The sequence below is a fragment of the Grammomys surdaster genome, unplaced genomic scaffold (genome assembly GCF_004785775.1).
Source record: "Grammomys surdaster isolate TR1022 unplaced genomic scaffold, NIH_TR_1.0 126185, whole genome shotgun sequence".
In the NCBI taxonomy this organism is placed as follows: Eukaryota; Metazoa; Chordata; class Mammalia; order Rodentia; family Muridae; genus Grammomys; species Grammomys surdaster.
This window is the reverse complement of record NW_021620991.1, coordinates 132,699-154,746: the sequence shown is the minus strand read 5'-3', so window position 1 is coordinate 154,746 and position 22,048 is coordinate 132,699. Positions and strand designations below refer to the sequence as shown.

The window sequence follows — 22,048 nt, the reverse complement described above, 5'->3', positions numbered from 1 at the left end:
GGACACAGGAAACCCGAAGAGCCTCCTGGACTCTCCCATCCACTCTTGGACCCCTTCCCAGGCTATGGGCCAAGGCAACCCATTCCCCTAGGCCTGGGATGTGCTCGTCCCCTGCTGGGCAGGTTCAAGTGAACAGTCCCAGAGTCAGAGCTTCCAGCCCTATAGACATAGCTAATTCCTTCTGCCCTGGGAGCAGTCTAAGACTCCCCCCAACACACATCAAGAAATAAATACTAATCCATCCAACCTAACACACACACACACACACACACACACACACACAACCTGCTCCTAGATGCACCATCCCCACTCCCGGATCCCAAACCCACCAGCACCTCCCCATGCTTCAGAGATCCCAGGAGATCTCAACATAGTCCTATCAATAAACTCTGAGAACCAACACTTGGGTATGCAGCGTGGGGCCTAAGCACAGAGTGAGGTGGGTGGAGAACCTGAAGGAAGTCTAACCCATACCCACCCTCACATGACCCAACCCATAAAACAGTGTTCTGGCTAGTAAGAACCTCTAGGGTGAGATCTTGCCAGATAACCAGAGGGAGTTCACCCTGCCCCAAACCCTGGAAACCCCTCCAGATCCATATCACTGAGGGTGACACCAAGCAGCACAGGATGCTGGAGGGTGCAGGATGCTGCCAGGGTTGAGCCTGGTTCAGACCTAGAAAGGTACAGGGTGGAGTAAGAGGGGGACAAGAGGCTCCAAAGTCCAGGGAAGGTCCCTTAAGCCTCTCAACTCCTCCCAAGTCCCAGGAACCCAGATGAGCCCAAGCAAGAGGTGAGCCGGGTCTGAAGTGGGGCCCAGCCTGTGAGCTGCAGGGCCCGGCCTGTGAGCTTGAGCTCATATTTGTTGGAAAGGGATAGATTTTGCTTTCTACACCCCTACTCCAACACTGCACCAGCTTTTTCCTCTGAAGTACGGCTTGTCAAAAGCTTTCTCTTGAAGTGCATCCAGCCTGCCCTCCTATCAGTGAGCATACCTACTTTGCCACCCAATGGGGACAAGCTACAGAGAGAGCCTTCCCAGCCTTCCTAGGCCCGGCAGGGTGATGGGGGTAATGACATCTATCTGGGTGATCTGCTGAACACTGTTCTCACAAAAGCCCTTAGTGCCCCTGGCACCTTGAAGGCTGACATGGACCCTAACTGAGCCAGCCACATTGATCTCAAAAACAGCATTTTGCAGGAATCCTGCTCAGCGACTTTGGAGGTAGCAGCCCCAGGCCTTTGGCTTCCCTGACGATAGCTGACCAGATGACCCTCGACATGATTCTAGGCCACATGGGTGGACAAAGCAGGACCAATAGACCAGTCTGGGATTCATGAGGACAAGAGCAGAGCCTTCAAATAAATTAATTAATTAATTAATTAAAGAGCAGAGCCTTCTGTTTTCTGGACTCCAGGCTCTGGTCCCAGCCTCACCCTGTACTTTTGACATCTACTCTTCCTAGTCTGGTGTTGGTCCTACGGTACCAAGTACAGCCAAGACAGAGCAAAGGACATAAGCAGCATAGGAACTACCCTCATTGGCCTGGCAGAAAGGGCCCTTGAGAGGTGAGGCACAGGTCCCAAGTGCATAGGACAGCTGTAAAACTCCTACCCACTGAGGGAGAAACCCAAGACACATGCAGGCATGTGCACAGTGAAGAAATGAAAGCAGAAGAGAGGGCGAGTATACCCTCTATGCTCCTTTAACCAGCCTGGTTGTGCTGACCACCTCCTGCAATTTGATCACTAGTGTTCTAATAGTGCCCTAGTAGCGGAGGGCAGACCAGCTGGCACAGCTCTTAGCCTGGAGGATGATAAAGAAGATCCTCCAGGAAGCAGCAGCCACTTCAGCAGCAGAAGTAGGCATTTTGGGTTGAGCCAGGAGTGGTGGTTCCCAACGAATGCGACCTTTAAAGCCAAATGTTTTCTGGAAAGTGGTCTGTTTGCAGTGGTTCAGTAGCCCAGAGCCAGGTGCTGGCTCCAGACCAAATGGGCCATTCCCCAGAGGTATCCACACGGAGGATCCATAGTAAATGTCCTTGAGGTGGTTTGGAAGACTCGGCATATTAATGGTGTAAATCCTCACTCCTTTTAACCTAGCCGATTGTGGGGTGTGAAGGTGGATTCTTCTTATCCTGAAAGGCCACAACCCAGCGCAGCGCAGACTGCAAGTTTCAAGAGACCTGGTTTGTGGGTGGAGATGGGGAAAATAGGGGATACAGGTGGCTGGGTAAGGCATCAGATTGATACAAGACAGACAGACCAATGTCCTATGCCCAGAGAGAGTACTGCTCTATCCCCTCCTAGGGCTCCCACCGAAAGATCTTGATCCTTGATGACACGGAGGGAGAGACACACACATACTCACTCGCTCTCTCAAACTTCTATTGGAAAAAAACAAAACAACAACCAAAAACGGAGAGCAGGGAGGAAGGAGGGAAGCATACCAAGGTGGGCGTGACCCTGGACCTTCAGCCGACAAGGCCCAGGGGCGGGGCCTCATAAAGCTGAGCCGGGTGTTGGACTGAGTTCCGCCAGGTCTACCGAACATGGCCCCGGGGCCGTCAGCCACACAGGGGATCCTGCTGCTGCTGCCTCTCCTGCCTCTGTCGCAGGTGGGTTGGGCCGCACTCAGGACGTGTTTATGGCAAGTGGGGCGGCCCTGAGTTCGGTCTTGCCCTGCTCTGGCTCACCCTTGTCCCCACAGGTGACGCTGGGTTCCGCGGACGGCAACTGTGACCCCTCGGATCAGTAAGTAGCTGGGGGCCAAGGGAAGAGGCAGAACTTGGAAAGGCTGGGAGCGGTGGAGTGAGCTAGCAGATACCCCACCCGCTCCAGGTGCCGCTGTCCCCGCAGGTGCCCTCCCCAGGCCCGCTGGAGCAGCCTATGGCATGTGGGGTAAGTGGAAACCGACGTGCCAAGCCTCTGGTCCGACAGTCCCTCTGAAGGTAGACGTAGGCTAGGACCACCAGAACCCCTTCTGCCTCACCTGCTGCATCTACTGCCCCCAACTCCCTCCATGCTGTTTAAAGAGCACTTGAGCCCTAGGCAGCCTTGGAAACCAGACCCGATTATCCTCAGCAGAAGGCGCAAGGACTGTGCAGTTGCCTGGGGACAGTGTGTCCTGGGAGTGAACCCAAAGCCACCCCTGGCCAGCACTAGGGAGCCAAGCCAGGATTGGCCCCAGCTGGAAGAGACCAATGCAGGCAGCTCCTCGGGCCTGAATCCAGCTGAGGAAGTGTCTGGCATGGAAAGACTTCTCTTACTTTCTTCTCACCTGTCTGTTATCCTGTTTTGGGTGGTTAGGCATGACTGGCTCCCGGGTGCAGGTGCCCAGTGACAGAAGGCCAGTCCAGTGGTAGATCCTTGCTTTTCCTTGCCAGGCTTATCCTGCTTGCCATTCTCCTGATGCTTCTGTGTGGGGTCACAGCCAGTTGTGTACGATTCTGCTGCCTCAGGAAGCAGGCGCACACCCAGACACACACGCCAGCAGCATGGCAGCCCTGTGATGGGACAGTCATCCCTATGGACAGCGACAGCCCGGCACACAGCACTGTGACCTGTGAGTGTCTAGAACTCTCTAGCCAGCGGTGGAGGTGTGGGGGGGATTAGAGGGAGGCTCGGAGGCAGAGGACACCATGGGGTGAATGCCAAGCCATCTTGATAAAACCCCACTCTCGTTCCCTGCAGCCTACAGTTCCGTGCAGTACCCACTGGGCATGCGGTTGCCCCTGTACTTTGGGGAGCCAGACCCTGACTCCATGGTCCCCCCCACCTACAGCCTGTACGCATCCGAGCTGCCACCACCCTATGATGAGGCTGTGAAGATGATAAAAGCCCGGGAGGAAGCACCAGCTCCCTCTGAGAAAACCAACTCTCTGCCTGAGGCCTTGGAGCTAGAGACCACTGGAGAACCCCAGCAGTCAGGCTCCGATGCCCAGCGGCCCTAGTCGTGCCCGTTTGAAAAGGGTGGGAGTTCTTTCTTCTGGAGCCATTAAACCATAGCCTGGATTCCTGGCATTTAGGACTAAGGAACCCCACCTGTGTCATCCTTCCCCTGGGAAGGCCAGCCATCCAGCACATTGCTGCAGACTCGGCCTCATTGCTATGCAATGCCCGGCCAGCCAGCCTGCCCCGTATTGGCCCCTCTTCTTCACCCCTCCCACCCATCTGGGGCCCAGCAGACCCTCAGCCTGGAGGAGCCTGGATCTTGGGAGCTCAAGCCCCACTGGCATGTCAGCCTTTTGAGGGGGAAATAAAGTTTATGTAAACATGGTCTCCACTTTTGAGGAAAGGGCTCTAGCGCCCCACCCCAGTGTAAACAGACAGGGCTAGTGGAGAGGGGGGGTCCATCTGCTCTTCCTGCTGGTGTTTAAAGCCCATATCTGGACAGTGGGAAGGGCCAGGGGTCAGAGAAAAATGATCTGAATTTCAGAGTGTGCCCACATTCCCTTACCAGGCCCACCTCTTCCCTCCAGGTTGGGACCATGAAAAACAGAGTCTGGCTGAAACATTTACTTGATACAGACCTAGTGGCAGGGAGGGTGGTGGACAGCAGACTCCCTGGGCAGGCCCCCCACAGCCACAGCAGCTATACCACTGGGCCAATTTGAAGGACTTTCCCATCATCTAGCTACAAATCCTAGGGGTAGAAGGGCAGGTTAGTAGCCTTCCCTGGTCCACCCAGAGGTTTTAGTTCCCAGGCTCACCCACTGCTCACCTTCATAGGCATGGAACCTTCATGGTTCCATCCCCATCCCCGTCAGTCTCCTTGGGTCAGCCTCCATTTTACCGAAGGTCTCACACACATTAACGAGCACACGCCTGCCAAGGCCTCTCGCTCAGCTACCATCTGCTGGTACCTTTATGAACTCCCCATTTACTCAGGCACCACCAACCTCCAGGCCCAAGGTCCTCCTTGAATATGTCTCAGTCTATCCAGTCTCTTGCTGTCCTCATCAAAGCTGCCCTCAGTTAGCACTCCTGGACCTGGGCTTTCTCATAGTAAAGCCCATTAGCACCAGGAAGCCGCTGCAGTTAAATAACCCTTTGTCTATCTGCAAAGAGTTTTACTGATCCAGGAATCAAGTTAGGGCCAGCTCCCAGGTCTACCCTTTCTCCTCTCACTGCATCTCACCCCACTCACACACACACGGGTGACCACAGCCCAAGACTGCACCCACACCCCACACACTGCCAGCCCTGACTTACCAGCCCTGACTTACCAGCCTGTCCACACCCTTGTCCACGTAGGCCAGCTCGCTCTTGGTGAAGTCAATCCCCAGCAGGCTCATTAGCTGCCCCCACTCCCCAGTCCTCACTTTCCCCTTGCTCTCCTTATCCAACATCTCAAAGACATCCCCCGTATCCCTCAATCTATTCAGCTGCCAAGGACTCAGTCTGTATGGACACCCAGCTTCTCCAGGAGCTCCCCATTGCCCTGCTATCCAGGAGAGGGTAGGACGTACCCTATCATCTACTTGGCTATCCTTCAGGGCATACAGTTAAAAAGGAGGCCCTAGCGGAGAGAAGATGTTTAAGAACAAGCAGGTATGTGGTTAGCTTCATAGTGAGTGTAATCCTGACAGAGGCAAGAATATCTCAAGCACAGAGGGTGGCACAGTTGTGAAGGCCAGATGATGAAGGCCATCAGGCAGACACACAACAGCCAGGCCACAGACCAGCCTTGAGAGGTAGCATCGGGGACTAAAAAAAAAAAAACAATCTATGTAACAAACCCTAGGGGCAAAGCAGTAGATACCAGACGAGACCAGGTGAAGGACACAGGAAACTCGAATAGGGGTGGGGAGATGTCCAAGGAGGCCATGGTAAAAGTTTCCAGGCAAAGGCCTCCCTCCCAGCAGGTCTTGGGACATCCTATAGAGGAACATTCCAAGGGACAGCATTCAACCATCTTTGCACAGCCTTGTGGCAGCAGGCCCCTACGAAAGCCTTCCGCAAGGGGTGCTTTACCCTGGACCTGGAGGAAAAAAGTGTTGGCAGTGAAAGTGTTCTTCCCTAGGCTTTCGAAGCTCCTCCTTAGGCTCTTCACACCTTGGGTGCATTCTCTGCTTACAGGTCGTGCATGCATTCCCTCCCCAACCCGTCCAGCCAGTCCAGCAGAGGTTCCATTGGGTGCTGAAGCCACCTAACAATGTGTCTTAGATGACCAAAAAGAAAATGAAGTGACTCCAGGCTGCTTTAGGCAGAGCATGCTGGACTGCAGCGCTTGCCTGGTCTTAACTAGGCTCAACTACCTAGGGTTTCCAGGATACAGATTCCAAAATCCTTTTAGGGGTAGAAAAATCCCACCAGCCCTATTTCAGGACAGGCTCAGTCCATCCCTACAGGACCACTTCCTGAACCTTCTCAGCTTGGGCATTCGCTCACCCTGAAGATGAGGGCTAAGGGCCAGTGACAGAGGGACAGAAAAGGGCCAGCCAATGCTACATCCTTGCATGGGCTGTTGTTCCCTTTTCTATGTCCCCACATACGTGAACACGCACACACACAACCACATACACACACACATACATACACACACAAATAATAAACAAATAAATATAAATGTGATAATTTTAAACTTCAGGGCTGGGGTGATGGCTCAGCAGATTAAAACACCTAAGTTCTACTGCAGAGACCCTCATTAAAGGTTGTGATCGCTTATTTGGGGAACTTCTTGCAAAAGGCCCAGCCCAACTGGCTAGTTTCCCATTTGCTTCTTCATCTGGCTGGACCCACATACAGACTCAGTGCCAATCCCACTGCCAAGACTTGGCAAACACTCTATAAAGGTAGAAGGACTGAGCAAGTGCCTTAGGGATCCCAGCTATCATGCACAGATGGGACTGAAGGTCCCCAGCTTAGAGCAGAAACATGGGCACAGCCTGTGGCCGGGCAAGTGAACCTAGGGCAAGCCAGCACTGTGAGACTGGCAGGTTGCCTCCAGGCAGTTGGGGGCTATTCTGGGGTTTCTTGGGAAACCTGACCTCCTATCCACTCAGAACAGCAAAGCCAACTCCCTAGGAAGTAGTAAGAAACACTCAAATACTCTGTGCCTACTTACACATTTGTGTTTTTTTCAGACGAGTACCAGGGCCTCTTATCTGAGGGAAGCAAACCACCCTCAGATAAGTGGTGCTGATCCCCCAACACCATAGTTGGGGGTCCTCCCTGATCCCATCCAGGCAGAAGCAGAAGACCTGCTGGGGAGAGAACTCAGCACTCCGAGGTTTATACTCACAGATCTCAGATGCTGTGTATTGAGTGGTTCCTCTCATCCCTAGCCGGCTGGCTGCCAAGATTACTCATGACCTTGGCCCACCTGTCCCATGCCTGTCTGATGACTCTAAGCATGTGTGGCACTCAGTGTCCTCCAACAGCCCAGCCCTCTGCCTGCCAGAATACCCAGGCTTACAGGATGCTCCCTGTTCAAAGCAAGCCAACTGCTGAGGCTAAATGTTTGTGCCTTAAATGGGGTCCCCTGCAGCAGAACCTAGGTGCTCTTAATCCACTGAACTATCTCTCAGCCCTGAACTTGAAACATAAAGAAAAAAATTATCATGTGTGCGTGTGTGTTTGCTATGTCTCCCAGGTGAGGTCAGGACATGAATGGTGGGAGGGGCCAACTCTGGATTTAATGTGGTGAGAGGGTCAACCTATTCCTTCATCCTGGCTGTAATCTATCCTTGTTTTTCCCCAAGGTTGGGGGGTTGTGATGGTTTGTATGCGCTTGGCCCAGGGAGTGACACTATTAGGAGGTGTGGCCTTGTTGGAGTAGGTGTGTCACTATGAGTGTGAGCTTAAGACCCTCACCCTAGCTGCCTGGAAGTCAGTATTCCACTATCAGCCTTCAGATGAAGATGTAGAACTCTCAGCTCCTCCTGCACCATGCCTGCCTAGATGCTTCCCTGCTCCCACCTTGATAATGATGGACTGAACCTCTGAACCTGTAAGCCAGCCCAATTAGATATTGTCGTTTATAAGACTTGCTTTAGTCATGGTGTCAGTTCACAGCAGTAAAACCCTAAGACGTGGACTATCTGTGTACTTAATGCCTTCTTTCAAGGGTACAGAGTAAGGGAAATCACTGTGTCTGGTCACTGAAGAAGAACAAAAGACCTAGAACAGCATCTGACTCATCTTCTCCGTGTGTGTGTGTGTGTGTGTGTGTGTGTGTGTGTGTGTGTGTGTATGTTCACATGTGTGCTACAGTGCACATGTAGAGATCAAAGGACAACTTGCAGAGGGTCAGTTCTCTCCTTCCACTCTGTGGGTTCCAGAGATCAAACTCAGGTTGTAAGAATTGGTAGTGAGTTACCCACTGGACCACCTTGCTGCCCATAATAGCATACTGTCCTCAAAATAGAATTTCTTTCTATAGGTTAACAGCATCCACTATATGCAGAGACCGTGTTTGGTTCTTCATATATCAGCAGACCTTCAGAATGTTTCTACCTCTTGGCTTTTGTGAATAAATTCTGAAAGGAACACGCAAAGATACTTTTTAGATACGATTAACATTTAAATGGGTAGGATTTGAGAAAAGCAGAAAACCGACAACACAGATGGGCCTGGTCCAGTCCACTGAAGGCCTTGAGAGGAAAGACCAAGGCAGGAGGGGGTGAGGGGGGACAATTCTATCTGCCTGCAGATGAAGGCCAAGAATGCAACATCAGATCTTCCCTGGCCCTCCAGCCTCCATAATCATGTGATCCACCTCTTTAAATTCAATCATTGTCCTTACCAAACATTTATGTATGAGACAGGTGTGTGTGTGTGTGTGTGCGTGCGTGCATGTACATGTGTGTAAAATGTCTTTCTAATCCAGAAGGTCAGACAAAGGAAGAGACCAAACTCCTAAGAGCCAGAAAGGCTCAGGAACAGTGTGTTCCAGGAACCTTGAGACATTCTCTACTGTAGAGCATGCTGTGCATTTTCTGAATACAGCAACATGGATCCCAGAAGTTTAGGAGAATATGTATACAATAGGAAGAGCCCAGTACTCCCTGGCCCTGGTGCTTTCAAAGACAGAGACCCAGTATCCTAGCTTCATCTGTTGTTAAGATGTAATATCCTGACCAAAAAAAAAAATTAAAGAAGAAAAGGGTTTATTTAGCACACGGTTCCAGGTTTCAGTCCATCACTGTGGGGAGGTCAACAGCAGAGGCTTGAGATAGCTCGTATCTCACCAACAGTCAAGAGCAAGAGGCTTGAGATAGCCCATCTCTCACCAACAGTCAATATCAGAAGAGGAACACACACATGCTTACTTGCTCATTTGCACTGAACTCAGTTTCTTCACTCTTACCCCCTGACTACTGAATGGTGCCACCCACAGTGTGCTGGGTCCTCTTACATCAATTAATTAAGGGGATCCCCACAGACATGCTACTGGCCAACAAAATGCAGACAGTCACTCACTGGGACTCTTCTCAGGTGACTGTAGATTTTCACATTGATAACTTGAACAGTTGCAAACTCCCCCCCGCCCCTGACTCTGCTCAGCCCATCTTCCACAGATTCCCCCAGACAAACTGAGTCCTTACCTCAACATCCTCCTGGAACATTAGACCACGGCATGTAGAAAGAGGTGTTAAAAATGAAAGCCAAGGGCTGGTGAGATGGCTCAGTGGTTAAGTGTACTGACTTGTCTTCCGGAGGTCATGAGTTCAAATCCCAGCAACCACATGGTGGCTCACAACCATCTGTAATGAGATCTGATGCCCTCTTACGGGGTGTCTGAAGACAGCTACAGTGTATTTACATGCAATAAATAAATTTTAAAAAAAATGAAAGCCAAACATTGACCCCCAAAAAGCATACAATAAGTTGAAGAGCCTAGTACTATTTAGGAGATGACTAGAGGTCAGGTAACGTGTGTTAAGTCCTGAAGAAGACAAAGATGACTCAGTCCCTGTGGCTTCTCCCAGCACCCTGCTCCCTATCTGTGATGGTTTGTATATGCTTGTCCCAGGGAGTGGCACTATTAGAAGGTGTGGCCTTGTTGGAAGAATTGTGTCACTGTAGGGGTGAGCTTGGAGATCTTCCTCCTAGCTGCCTGAGAATGCCCAGTCTGTTCCTGGCTTCCTTTGGGTGAAGGCATAGAACTCTCAGCTCCTCCTGCACCATGCCTGCATGTATGCTGCCATGCTCCCACCTCGATGATAATGGACTGAACCTCTGAACCTGTAAGCCAGCCCCAATGTAATGTTGTCATTTGTAAGACTTGCCTTGGTCATGGTGTCTGTTCACAGAAGTAAAACCCTAACTAAGACAGGGCCTTAACCCTCTCCAGACTAGAGGCTGGGCTTCTGTTCCCCCCACCCAGTCTCTCTTTTCTATATAAACCTGCGTTTTGGCCATGTGCTCTCTTGGTTCCTCTCTACGTCTGTTTGCCCTCTCTCCTCTCTCTTTTCTTCCCTCTCACTCTTTCCCCACCCCTCATGGCCTCTGTTCAGTCTGGACCCCTAGATGCCTCTGGCTCTCCCTCACATGTACAATAGGAGTGATTATGTTTTCATTTTCATTCGCCTGGTGCTCAGAACCCTGGAGGGGCATATAGGAGCCTCCTTCCCAGGGGACTGGCCTCTCCTAATCGAACCAAGCCGCTGATTTGACTTTTTTTTGTTTTGTTTTGTTTGTTTTTTCGAGACAGGGTTTCTCTGTGTAGCCCGGGCTGTCCTGGAACTCACTATAGACCAGGCCGGCCTCGAACTCAGAAATACGCCTGCCTCTGCCTCCAAAGTGCTGGGATTAAAGGCGTGCGCTATCACCACCCAGCTTGACCCTACTAAGATATGCATGGATCATTTGTTTCTGCTGGCTTCTGCCACCCACCATATTCAATTCCAAATTCTAGGATGTGAACCTTCAGAAGCTTCTGTCTTTCCTTGCCTACTCAATAAGTGCCCTCTCTTTCTGGATCCTGAAGCTGACTACACCCTCCGGGGATGCCTACCTTGTGGGCCTCTCTCTACTAAGACACTTATTCCTCCTCTGCCTCTGTTGGAATCCTCCCTTTTCCCAGAAGCCTGTCAGGGTCCTCTTCAGCTATAAAAGTCTACTCAAATTAATACAAGCTGACTTAGGGATTTATCTCTAGCTACTTACTGTCTTTGCCAACTGTTCAACACCAGGCTTCTAGAAAAACCTAAGTAAAGAGCAGCATACTTTTGATAAATAATATTCATGATTCCTAAGGTCTACTCAGCTTAATGGTAACTGATGTCTGGTCCCTGTCTTTCCTAACTTTAATACGTTTTAGCTATTTGGATGTACTGAGCCATACAAGAAACTGTGATGTTCTCTAACCCCATCTCTCTGTGGACTGCATTTATGGTTTAAAGTTTTATATTGATGCTAAAGAATCTTTAAGAAAAAAAGGATTCTTTTTTTTTTTTTTTTTTTTTTGTTTTTTGAGACAGGGTTTTTCTGTGTAGCCCTGGCTGTCCCGGAACTCACTCTGTAGACCAGGCTGGCCTCGAACTCAGAAATCCGCCTGCCTCTGCCTCCCAAGTGCTGGGATTAAAGGCGTGCACCACCACTGCCCGGCTAAGGATTCAAATTTTTAAGACAGACTTAACAGGGATGAACAGTAAAGTCCTAATGTTATGAAAGCTACTAACTTGTTGTAAACTATTAAAAATAAGTGAGATATGCAAGTTAATGTTCAATAACCTAATAAATGATCAAATTCTTTAATGTATTCAGAGCTACGCTTATAGTCAAGCTAAGTACAAACATAATTTACAGTGACAAGCTTTATTTAACCTCTTATATATGTTTTTAATGCTAACTCTAAAGCAAGTAATTAAAGTTTGTTTAAATTAAACTTAATAGACAATAGTCCTCACACTCTTCAAAGATCTGCTGAATATGCCATTTAAAACGTTTAATGAGAGGCTGGAGAAGATGGCTCAGAGGTTAAGAGCACTAACTGCTCTTCCAGAGGTCCTGAGTTCAATTCCCAGCAACCACATGGTGGCTCACAACTCTTTGCCTCATCAAGGTATGTTTTCTCAAGTTCCTCCTCTACAGGAAAATCTCTCAGACCTTCTGGATCTAGCAGCTGAAGGTCTATGCTGTCCTGTGCAGCAGCTGAAGATGTAATGCTGTCTTGTGTGACTACAACCTTTGCCCCCACAAGCAAAGCCTAGGATGGAGCCTAGGGGAACCACACAGGTAGCCAGTAAGTCTCAGTCAGATACAGAGGCCATTTGGATTATAATTTATCACTGATGGTGTGGATGGCTAACTGTAGCTTTATTAGTTTAACAAGGAAACTAGCTCCTCCCAGCAAAGTTGCAGTGGCTGGTCAGTACGTTTCTTTTTCTTTTTCTTTTTTTTTTTCTTTTTTGGTTTTTCGAGACAGGGTTTCTCTGTGTAGCCCTGGCTGTCCTGGAACTCATTCTGTAGACCAGGCTAGCCTCAAACTCAGAGATCCGCCTGCCTCTGCCTCCCAAGTGCTGAGATTAAAGGCGTGCGCCACCACTGCCCAGCAGTCAGTACATTTCATATGTAAAATTAGCCATCACTTATTTCTAGAACTACTAGGTCTCCAGCTTAGAAAGGTAGACAGTTTCACTCTTGTCCCGCAGATTTCATGCTAAAAGACATACCCTTCCTTTATTTACAGGAACTTGCTTTTCAATGGCTGTTCTCAATAATCAACCACTTAGGTCCCACGGTAAATGACTGGATTAAATAAAAGGATTTTTGTTTGTTTGTTTGTTTTTTGTTTTTTTTCCAGACAGGGTTTCACTGTGTAGCCCTGGCTGTCCTGGAACTTACTCAGTAGATCAGGCTGGCCTCAAACTCAGAAATCTGCCTGCCTCTGCCTCCCAAGTGCTGGGATTAAAGGTAAAGAAAAGGTTTAAAGTTTAAGCTGTGAGGGTCTACAAGAAAGTGTTTTAAAGCAAAAATGTAGATGCAAGTTGTAAGAAAGGGATTTAAGATATGTAAAAAAAAAATTGTCTCATATTTCTTTTCTTCTTGCTACTTCAGAAGTTCAGTTTTGACATTAATCAGTGAAGTTCTGATAACCTAGTAATCCAGCTCAGGTAAAGCACTGACTACTATTATCATACTCAAATGATCAAAATTTTAAATTTCCTTGGTTGTCTTGTAAGTATAGACTTAAAAGTGCTTATTGATTGCGCTAAAAACATTTCTGCCCACACCTTTAATCCCAGCACTTAGGAGGCAGAGGCAGGCAGATTTCTGAGTTTGAGGCCAGCCTGGTCTACAGAGTGAGTTCCAGGACAGCCAGGGCTACACAGAGAAACCCTGTCTCGAAAAAAAAAAAAAAAATTTCTGCCCATTGGATACATCCAGCCCTCTGGAAAGAGTGTTCATACTTTTAACCCAGAATCATGTTTTGGATCCTCAGGCTTTTGTCATGAATCAAAGGCATGAACCTACTGCTCTTCTACAATGTGAATTTCAGTACAGATTACATTCAGTAGTAATGCTAATATGTCTAAAAAAAAATTTAGATTTACTTATTTTATGCATGAGTGCTCTATCTGCATGTACACCTGCCCGCCAGAAGAGGGCATCATAACTCATCATAGATGGTTGTGAACTACCATGTGTTGTTAGGAATGGAACTCAGGACCTCTGGAAGAATAGCAGGGGTTCTTAACCACTGAGCAATCTCTCCAGCCGTGTCTGAAACGTTTATCTCTTTTTGTAAACTTTTTTTTTTTTTTGGTTTTTCGAGACAGGGTTTCTCTGTGTAGCCCTGGCTGTCCTGAAACTCACTTTGTAGACCAGGCTAGCCTCGAACTCTCGAACTCAGAAATCCACCTGCCTCTGCCTCCCAAGTGCTGGGATTAAAGGCGTGTGCCACCACCGCCCGGCTGTAAACTTTTTTAAAAAAAAAATCATGTAAGCTTAAGGGAGTTGTGAGACTTAAATCTACCTGTCACAGATCAAAAGAACTCCAGGTAAGTACTGCTGTCAAACCAACAGCCTACAATTTCCACCCTACTGCCTTGTAGGGTTATGGGTCCCTTGGGGAGGCAGGATGTGGGAAGTGACCTCACTTACCCCACCCGGTGGGTGTTAGGACATAGGGAAGCCCCAGGACACCTCACTGGGGGTGGGAAAGTACAGTCTGAGGTGTGGGACAACTAGAGCTGGCTCAGGGGTCCCCAGGCCTGCAAGGAGGCCAGATAGTCTGGCTCTTAGGCTCTTGGACATCCAGGTGCTGCTGGAAGCCGTGAAAGAGCTCAGAAGAGAGTGGGGATCTGTGGCTGGATCTAGCCCAGGGCCAGAGGTTGTGTGGTAGGGGTGGGGTGGAGGGGAGCTCTGGCTTGTTCCACGTTGGGAATCCTTGGCTTGACAGTGGCAACAGGCTTGGGCTTGGTGGCAGCCATGGCTGGTAGCACAGAGAGGTCTTCTACAGGAGATTAGACTGTGGCTCTATAGACAAAGGCCTTCTCTGTGGCTCTCCACAGCCGATCCCCAATGAAAAGAGGCAGTCCATGGTTTTAAGACATTTATTGTCATGGCAGAAACTGGATGAGTAAAACCATACCCCACTTCTCAAGGTGGGCCTGAAGTTAAATACATTTTGCAGGGAGGAGTATCTGGGAAGGAAAGTTTATTGGCTAAGCCCTCCAAGCTTTTAGGTATCTCATTAAAATGAAGATCTGTCTTGAGCCTACATGACCACAGGTCACTTTCTTTTCCTCATCTACATGTGGAGGGCTTGGGGCATTGCCCTTATGTGACTGATGGCCACAAATCTATGGTGGGCTGCAGCTAGTGTCAGGGGGCTGGTGCTCAGGAATCAGGCAAAGTGCCTACCATCCCTTCAGGCTCTCTGGGGCTTCTAGCCTTAGTTCAACCAGGGACCAAGATACCTTTGTGAAAGCACTGTCCCACACTGTCTATCCTTGAAAGGTAGGCCACTTTTCCCCTGGTCTTGAGACTCCTCCCCTCCCTCATCTACCAGGACCATGATCCTGTATGTTTCAAGTAAATGCCCAAAATAAAGATTTTCCCCTAAAATCCTTAACTTTAGCTTCTGTCCCTAGTCTGTACCTGTCCAGGAAAATTTCAAATCAACTGTAGATTGCAAACTGCTCCAGGACTGGCTGCAATGTACCAGCCCTAGGTGCTTCTAACAGAATTTCTGACCACTCTGAGTTTCTGCATGCCAGACTGCTACAAAGCAGCCTGCACTTCACTATCCCCAGAACCTGGGTATCAAGAGAACAGATGTCCCCCAACCTGCACTCCTCTCTCCTTTCCTGGCTTTGACCAATTATTACAGACTTCCTACCCTTCACCCCCAACGACAATCCCCAATTTCAGCTAAGAAGTAGTTTCAGAAGGGATTACGTTGCTGCTTATCATCAACAAAAAGTCTGGAATGTCAAGTCCCAAAGAAACCCAGGACAAGGTTCACTCAGTACCTGTGGCTCCTCTCAGTTCTTCTCATCCTGTCCCCTACCCTAAACCTCTCCATCCCAGAAGCTGGGCTTCACTTCCCTTCCTCCAGCTTCTCGTTCCTATACAAACCTGCCATCTTGGCCACATGCTCTCTTGGTCTTCTGCTCTTGGTTCCTGGCTAACCCACTTTTGGCTCCCTTCTCTTCCTTCTCTCCTCTCCTCTCCTCTCCTCTCCTCTCCTCTCCTCTCCTCTCCTCTCCTCTTCTCTTCTCTTTTGCACTCCCTACCCATCCACTCATGGCCCAGTTAATGATGAAGGTTGTCTTAGTTAGGGTTTCATTGCTATGAAGAGACACCATGACCAAGGCAACTCTTATAAAGGTAAATATTTAATTGGGGCTGGCTTAGAGTTTAGAGGTTTAGCCAGGCGGTGGTGGTGCACGCCTTTAATCCCAGCACTTGGGAGGCAGAGGCAGGCAGATTTCTGAGTTCGAGGCCAGCCTGGTTTACAGAGTGAGTTCCAGGACAGCCAGGGCTACACAGAGAAACCCTGTCTCAAAAAAAAAAAAAAAAAGACTACAGTTTAGAGGTTTAGTCAATTATCATCATGGCAGGAAACATGGCAGCAAGCAGGCAGACATGGTGCTAGAGGAGCCAAGAATTCTACATCTTGATCCGAAGGCAGCCAGGAGGAGACTCTCTTCTGCAGACAGTTAGGAGGAGGGTCTCTTCTGCAATGGGCTGAGCTTGAACACAGCCCCTCCCCTACCAATGACACACTTCCTCCAACAAGGCTACATCTCCTAATAGTGTCAGTCCCTGGGCCAAGCATATTCAAACCACCACAAATGTCATATATAAAGGTCAGGTTAAATATCAAGTCTGGACCCTTCTAAATGTCTCTGTCTCTACTCTCCTATCTATAATAAAACTTCTCACCAACCTAGAAGCGATCGATCATGTCATTTTTATTCAATGTGAATGGTTTTAGCGACCACTAAAATAACACAAGTAAGTTGTTTAACTTCCACATGTGCAGGGGGCAGGGAGAGGGGAAGCTAATAAAACGTAAGCTACATGTGGTAACCTCAGAACTCGGGAGGCAAAGGCAGGAATATAGCTGCAGGTTTAAGACTGGCCTAATTTACCTACAGAGTGAGACCATGTCAGAGAGAGAGAAAGGGAGAAAGAGAGAGAATGTGATAACCTAGTAAGACACAGGAATGGAGGGAGAAAGGCACAGGAGAAGGGGCAAGCTATATAAGTTGACTAAAGAGAAGAAAATCCATGAGCTGGAGAGATACCTCCAGTCAAGAGCAAATACTGCTCTTCCAGACAACCTGTAAATGTCAGATCCCCATCTCCAATGCCTCTGACTTCTGTGGGCACCTGTACTCCCTCTATGCCCAAATGCCCACACACATACACACATACATACATACACATGGATGCTGCCATGTTCCAGCCTTGATGATAATGGACTGAAGCTCTGAAACTGCAAGCCAGCCCCAATTAAATGTTGTCCTTTGTAAGACTTGTATTGGTCATGGTGTCTGTTCACAGCAGTAAATCTCTAAGACACATTGATACCAACCAAACATGGCATATCAAGTTGCAGTAAGACTAGGTACCTCCCCTGGTGTTAAGGTTGGACAAGGCAACCCAGTAAGAGGAAAAGAGTCAGAAAAGCAGGCAAAAGAGTCAGAGACAGCCCCCACTGCCACTGTTAGGAATACCACAAGAAGACCAAACTACACAACTGTAACATATATGCCGCCGGGCGGTGATGGCGCATGCCTTTAATCCCAGCACTTGGGAGGCAGAGGCAGACGGATTTCTGAGTTTGAGGCCAGCCTGCTCTACAGAGTGAGTTCCAGGACACCCCGGGCTATAAAGAGAAACCCTGTCTCAAAAAAACAAAAACAAAAAAACATATATGCCAAGGGCCTAGGTCAGACCCATAGTGTAACATTTTTTAAGGGGGGGGGGGCACTCTGGGTCTACAACATGGCTCAGGGAGCTAAGGTTCTTGCTGCCAAGGCTTACAACCTCAGTTCCTCTGACAAAACTCTCATGTTGGGAGGAGAAAACCAACTCCTGCAAGCTGTTCTCTGTCCTTCACATTCTCACCATGACACATGTGTGCTCGCTCACTTGCACACAAAATAAGTGTGAACAATTTTTTTTTTTTTTTGGTTTTTCGAGACAGGGTTTCTCTGTGTAGCCCGGGCTGTCCTGGAACTCACTCTGTAGACCAGGCTAGCCTCGAACTCTCAAACTCAGAAATCCACCTGCCTCTGCCTCCCAAGTGCTGGGATCAAAGGCATGCGCCATCACCACCCGGCAAGTGTGAACAATTTTATAACAGCTCCTACAACTCTGCCACAAAAATAAGCAACTCAAATTTTAAAATAGGCAAAGGACTGGAATGAACATCTCTCTGAAGAAGACAGAGCAGAGATGTCAGGCCAAGAAACACAGGAAAAGATGTTCAGCATCACTAACCATGGAGGAAAGGCAAATTAGACCACAGCAGGTAGATAGGTAGGGTAGAACTCAGTGGGAAATTAATGTTTGGCAAGCACACAAAGCCCTGGTTTTCATTCCCAGCACAGAGGGAATGATGTGTGTGTGGAAAGAAACACACATACAAACACACATACATACACACATACACACACACAAACACACACATATACACACATGCACACACATACGCACACACACATATGCACACATAAACACACATACATATACACACATGTACTCACACACAAACACACACATACACGTACATATATGTACACACATGCACACACATACACACACACAAATGCACACATAAACACACATACATATATACACATGTACTCACACACAAACACACACATACACATACATATATGTACACACATGCACACATACACACAAACCTACATATAAACACACACACATACACACAAACACACACAAATATACACACACACAAACACTCATACACACATACCCACACACATATGCACACAGACACACACACCACACTGTCGGGTTAGAAAATAGAATCAGTGGGCAGTGGTGGCGCACGCCTTTAATCCCAGCACTTGGGAGGCAGAGGCAGGCGAATTTCTGAGTTAGAGGTCTACAGAGTGAGTTCCAGGACAGCCAGGGCTATACAGAGAAACCCTGTCTCGAAAAACCAAAAAAAAAAAAAAAAATAGAATCAGGGAATTGTTGAGATGGTTCCGAGAGGACATCAGGATTATCTACTAAGACTATACATTACTTTGGTAAAATGGGCAATTAGGTTCTTACGCAGCTCGTTGGTAGTAGACCCACCTAGCATGCATAAATACTACAGGATCTATATCCAACACAGCCAAATAATTTGCATTGAAACAAATATTCACCAACTTCCCCGAAGTCTCCGCACTTTCCACCTACCACAGGAGTGGGTCTTCCTGCATCCAAAGAGAACTGGTTGGAAGTGCAAGCCACTAGATATGGCCTCTGTCTTCATCTCTGCCAAGCTAGGCTATGCCACAGCTATGTTTTAGTGAAGTAGAAGTGACAGATGGTGCAGAAATGCAGGAAATGTATTGCTGACAGCTCTTAGCTCCCTTTTATTGTTTGTTTGTTTGTTTGTTTGTTTGTTTGAGACAGGGTTCCTCCATGTAGCCCTGGCTGTCCTGGAACTTGCTCTATAAACCAGGCCGGCCTCGAACCCAGAGATCTGCCTGCCTCTGCCTCCCGAGTGCTGGGATTAAAGGAGTGCACCACCACTACCTAGTCCTTTTTATTCTTTTTGTTTCCCCTAAAGACTTTTTATGTGCACTGGTGTTTTGTTTGCATGTATGTCTGTGAAGGGGCCAGATCCCCTGGAAATGGAGCTACAGACACTTGTAAGCTGCCATGTGGGCGCAGGCAACTGAGCCCGGGTTCTCTGGAATAGCAGCCAGTGCTCTAAAGTGCTGAAACTAGTCTCGTATCCTTTTAAAAAGTTTACCTTTACTTTCTGTGTATTTTCCGGAATTCACGTATGTGTACCACGTGAATGCCTAGTACCCAGAAAGGCAGAAGAGGATCTCAGATGCCCTAGAACTGGAGCTATGTACAGACAGTTGTGAAGCATCACGTGAATGCTGGAAAGCAAACCTGGGTCCTCTAGCAAAAACAACAGATGCTTTTAACTGCTAAGCCACTTCTCCCACAACTCATCTTTACTTACTCACTTGCTTCCTTTCTTCCTTCCTTCCTTCCTTTCTTTCTTTCTTTTCTTTTCTTTTCTTTTTTTTTTTTTTTTTTTAGATTTATCCCCCCCCTTCTCTTCTCCCTCTTCCTTCGGCCCCGCCCACTCCGGCCCGGCTCAGCTCACTCCTGCCCAAAGTACATTGTAGCTGTCTTCAGACACCCATATGAGGGCATCAGATCTCATTATGGATGGTTGTGAGCCACCATGTGGGGGTGGGGGGTGGTTACTGGGCCCAGTTGTATGTTCCTCCCAGGCCCTGTCCTAACATTGTCCATGTTAACCATGCAGAGCTCCTTCTCTGCTCCACTTTTAGCCCCACCTTCTTTCCGTCATTCAACCAGTCCGGAAGCAGTGCCGCACGGAGTTCGGAAGTTCCGCTTGTTTCCACCAGGGGGCGCTCAAACACCATTCGCAACCTGGTATGGCGGCCAGGGCTCTTCCGAATCTAGTGGGACTAAAAGCTTGGGTTGGAGACCAGGGGTGGGGCGCTCGCTCTGTTTTCGAAACTCTGTCTTTCAAGTATCACTTTCAGGTTTCCACAATTGCAAAGAACAAGAATAGACATTAATTCCATCTCAGCCACCTGGAAAACTGACGACAGCTACAGTCCCGGAGGCGGTGGGGAGGGGGACATACGCACAACTCTAAACCTAATTGGTGCAAGAGCCAAGTTTCCGACTAACAATCCCTCTAAACAGCCTTCTGAGCCTGGTGGCGCCGCGTTCCCACCAGGCGAGCCAACAGGCCTGGACCTAGTCCTTGGATAGGCAGTACCACGCTGCACTTCCTGCTTTGTCCAGCCCCAACTTGGCTCAGGCTCAGCTGAGCAGCCCAAGGCCCTGGATTCTACGAGGAGATAGGGACAGGCTCGCCCTTGTTCTTTTCTGTCTTAAATGCGCAGCAGAGCCATTGTGTCCAAAGGCATTGAGGATGCAGACTGCTCTACACCTTAAGTCCATGGTGACCAGCCACCAGAGTAGAAAGTGGCCTTTGCATTGGCCAGGGAGTTCCATCCTGAATACATCTCTGCAGTATGGAAGGAAAACTGAAACTGGGGAGTAAAACCAGTGCAGGTGCATGCATTCTTTCTTTATAGAGCCCTGGCCTGAGAGGCAGTATCTGCAAGCTGTCGGGACAGGTGAGGCAGCAGCAGACAAAAACCTCCTTCCAACAAGACCCCAGGAACACCCAGTCAAGGCATCTACTCTTGTCCCCACTGCAGGGCTCTAAGTGTTTCCATATATATATATATATATATATAGTCTTTTCTAGAAATCAAGGAAGGAAAGTAGTAGCATACACCTTTGATCCCAGCACCCAGCGGGAGAGGCAGATGTATCTTTGTGTGTTCGAGGTCAGCTTGGTCTATATAGCTAGTTGCAGAGCAGACAGAAATACATAGAGAGACTGTTGATTGAGAAAGAGAGAGAGAGAAAGAGAGAGGCAGAGAGACAGAGAGACAGACAGAGACAGAGAGACAGAGACAGACACACAGACAGAGACAGACACAGAGAGAAAAGAAAAAAAAGAAGAAAAAGAAAGACCCTCAAAGGGTAGACTGAGTGTGGTAGCACACATCCTTCATTCCAGTAATTCTTTAATTTCAGCAAAGGCTGACAGATCTCTGTGTGCTCCAAGCCAACCAAGTCTACATAGTGAGAACCTATCTCAAAATAAATAAGTATATAAAAAATAAACTTCAGAGAGCAATAGAAGGGCAAAGGAGGCAGAATAGGAGACCATTAGAAGTCTGAGCTAGTCCCAGGGCCGACCACAGAGGACTCAGGGCAGGCCTAGGCATGAGCCCCAGAGGTATTGCAGCAGGGCCCAACCCATCTCACAGGGACGTCACAGAGAGAAACTCCAGGGCCCTAGCTCCCTTCGTGGCTTCCTAGGCTGTTTTTCAAAACATCTAGCACCTTTGGCCCAGCCTCCCCAGGAAGGTATCTAGCTTGCATACCTTACAGCTGGAGGCCAAACACCAATTCTAGTCCCACACTGTCAGACCTCTCAGAGCACAGCACTGTGTAACTGCCTGGAGCCATGGCTCTCCCCCCCCCCCATTCCGGCCTCTCTTCATTGCCTCTTTCCGGCAAACCTTGCATCATCTCCCAGGTGGTAGGTGACTGAACTACAGGGACAAGATTCTAGACAAACAGCTCTTGGACCCCAGAGACTACTCAGAAGGAAGCTGCCCCTGCAGAATCCAGGTCCTGCCAAGGATGTGTGGGCTGAGCTCCTGGGGTGCTGCCCTGGGGCTTGAGGCTTAGTAGCGGGGATGGCTCTACAGAAGGTTAAACTGCTAACTGCTTCTTGCCTTCGGGGCCTGCACAATAGGGTCCAGGGCCCAGCCTGAGTGTCAAGCATGGATAAAGGTGGCTTAGATCACAACTG

The 22,048-nt window shown here is 48.7% G+C and overlaps 1 protein-coding gene across 3 annotated transcripts; it reads left to right on the top strand.

The window, feature by feature from the left end:
* Window positions 1-2,521: 2,521 nt before the first annotated feature.
* On the top strand, window positions 2,522-4,274 carry Tmem52 (transmembrane protein 52). Of its 3 annotated transcripts, none has more exons than XM_028757980.1 (5): window positions 2,522-2,618; window positions 2,711-2,754; window positions 2,860-2,901; window positions 3,387-3,565; window positions 3,694-4,274. In XM_028757980.1, exons 1-5 carry the CDS (start codon window positions 2,553-2,555, stop codon window positions 3,951-3,953), a joined length of 591 nt encoding a protein of 196 aa, XP_028613813.1. In that variant the 5' UTR covers window positions 2,522-2,552; the 3' UTR covers window positions 3,954-4,274. The 3 variants fall into 3 exon arrangements, with proteins under 3 accessions (XP_028613813.1, XP_028613812.1, XP_028613814.1); XM_028757979.1 differs by having other exon boundaries at window positions 2,842-2,901; XM_028757981.1 differs by lacking the exon at window positions 2,860-2,901.
* Window positions 4,275-22,048: the final 17,774 nt, after the last annotated feature.